Source organism: Loa loa (genome assembly GCF_000183805.2).
Source record: "Loa loa unplaced genomic scaffold supercont3.3612, whole genome shotgun sequence".
NCBI classification, from domain to species: domain Eukaryota; kingdom Metazoa; phylum Nematoda; class Chromadorea; order Rhabditida; family Onchocercidae; genus Loa; species Loa loa.
The window spans coordinates 1-955 of record NW_018111790.1 but is presented as its reverse complement, the minus strand read 5'-3'; the positions used below and the strand labels follow the sequence as shown (position 1 = coordinate 955).

The window sequence follows — 955 nt, the reverse complement described above, 5'->3', positions numbered from 1 at the left end:
TTAATTCGAATTAAAACGTGTAAAATTAAGTAGGACAAGGCGTTCGAGATGGTTCTAGAATGATCTTTGACCATTAGTGGAATTTGGCAGGCACAATAGATTTAATCAATATTTATGTAATAGGAACGCTGTTTTTGCTAGAAACTGCTAGAAAATTCTGTTCGGAAGACTATATAAGTAGAGGCTGGGATGGTCACTTTGACCTATCAAATGGATTGAGCTAAGGAATGATTCAGTATATTCACTTCACTTCACTACTACATTTATCCGGTCTAGCAAGGATGGATAGTTCACTCTTCCGATGGTTCATTCTACGCTTTGCTTTCTATCAATTATTTCATGAGAATAAACAAGTAGTTATTTGACCAAAGTTCTGAGTGGTTCGAGATTAGCCTAAGGCTGCATATGTCCTATTGGTGGTGGATTGGATCGTCTGATATAGTAAGCATTTAGACTCACATATCAAGCCGTAATTTGCTTCTTCTGTTCCAGTAGCTGAATTTGTTAGCAAGCGGGCTAGCAGCTTGATCCTAACATTATTCACGTTTTACTCCTTCTTGTAGGCTTACAGTACTTGTCATGTCTTTGGCCGTATTTAACTAATTCATTCTTATCTTCTGCGTTGATCAGTTGTGTAATTTCGATTTCTTCTGATGTTTTTCGAATTTTAATTATTTTTTCAATTATTTCTAACTTTAGAAGAATTTGGCTATCATTCAATAAACTGAACAATGTCACTTTTCCGCTATAATCCTCGCGATTACTTCTATACCTCACCGATGGAACGTTTCATAGTAAATGCTCTTGATAACGCTTTCGGTGATAAATCTTCATACCGACCCCTTCAAAGTGTCGCACCATACTGGCTACATCAGCCGGCGTTGAACGAATGTAATATTGGAAATGCGCTTGGCGAGGTAATTGTAATTTTTCATTTACTATTTCTCATATTTTT

General features: G+C 36.4%; 1 protein-coding gene across 1 annotated transcript; it reads left to right on the top strand.

Annotated features, from left to right (window-relative positions):
• Positions 1 to 731: 731 nt before the first annotated feature.
• On the top strand, positions 732 to 917 carry LOAG_19234 (hypothetical protein; the record flags this gene model as incomplete). The annotated part of the gene is made up of 1 exon (XM_020451886.1): positions 732 to 917. A coding segment is annotated over one exon (186 nt), but the record flags the coding sequence as incomplete, so codon positions are not given.
• Positions 918 to 955: the final 38 nt, after the last annotated feature.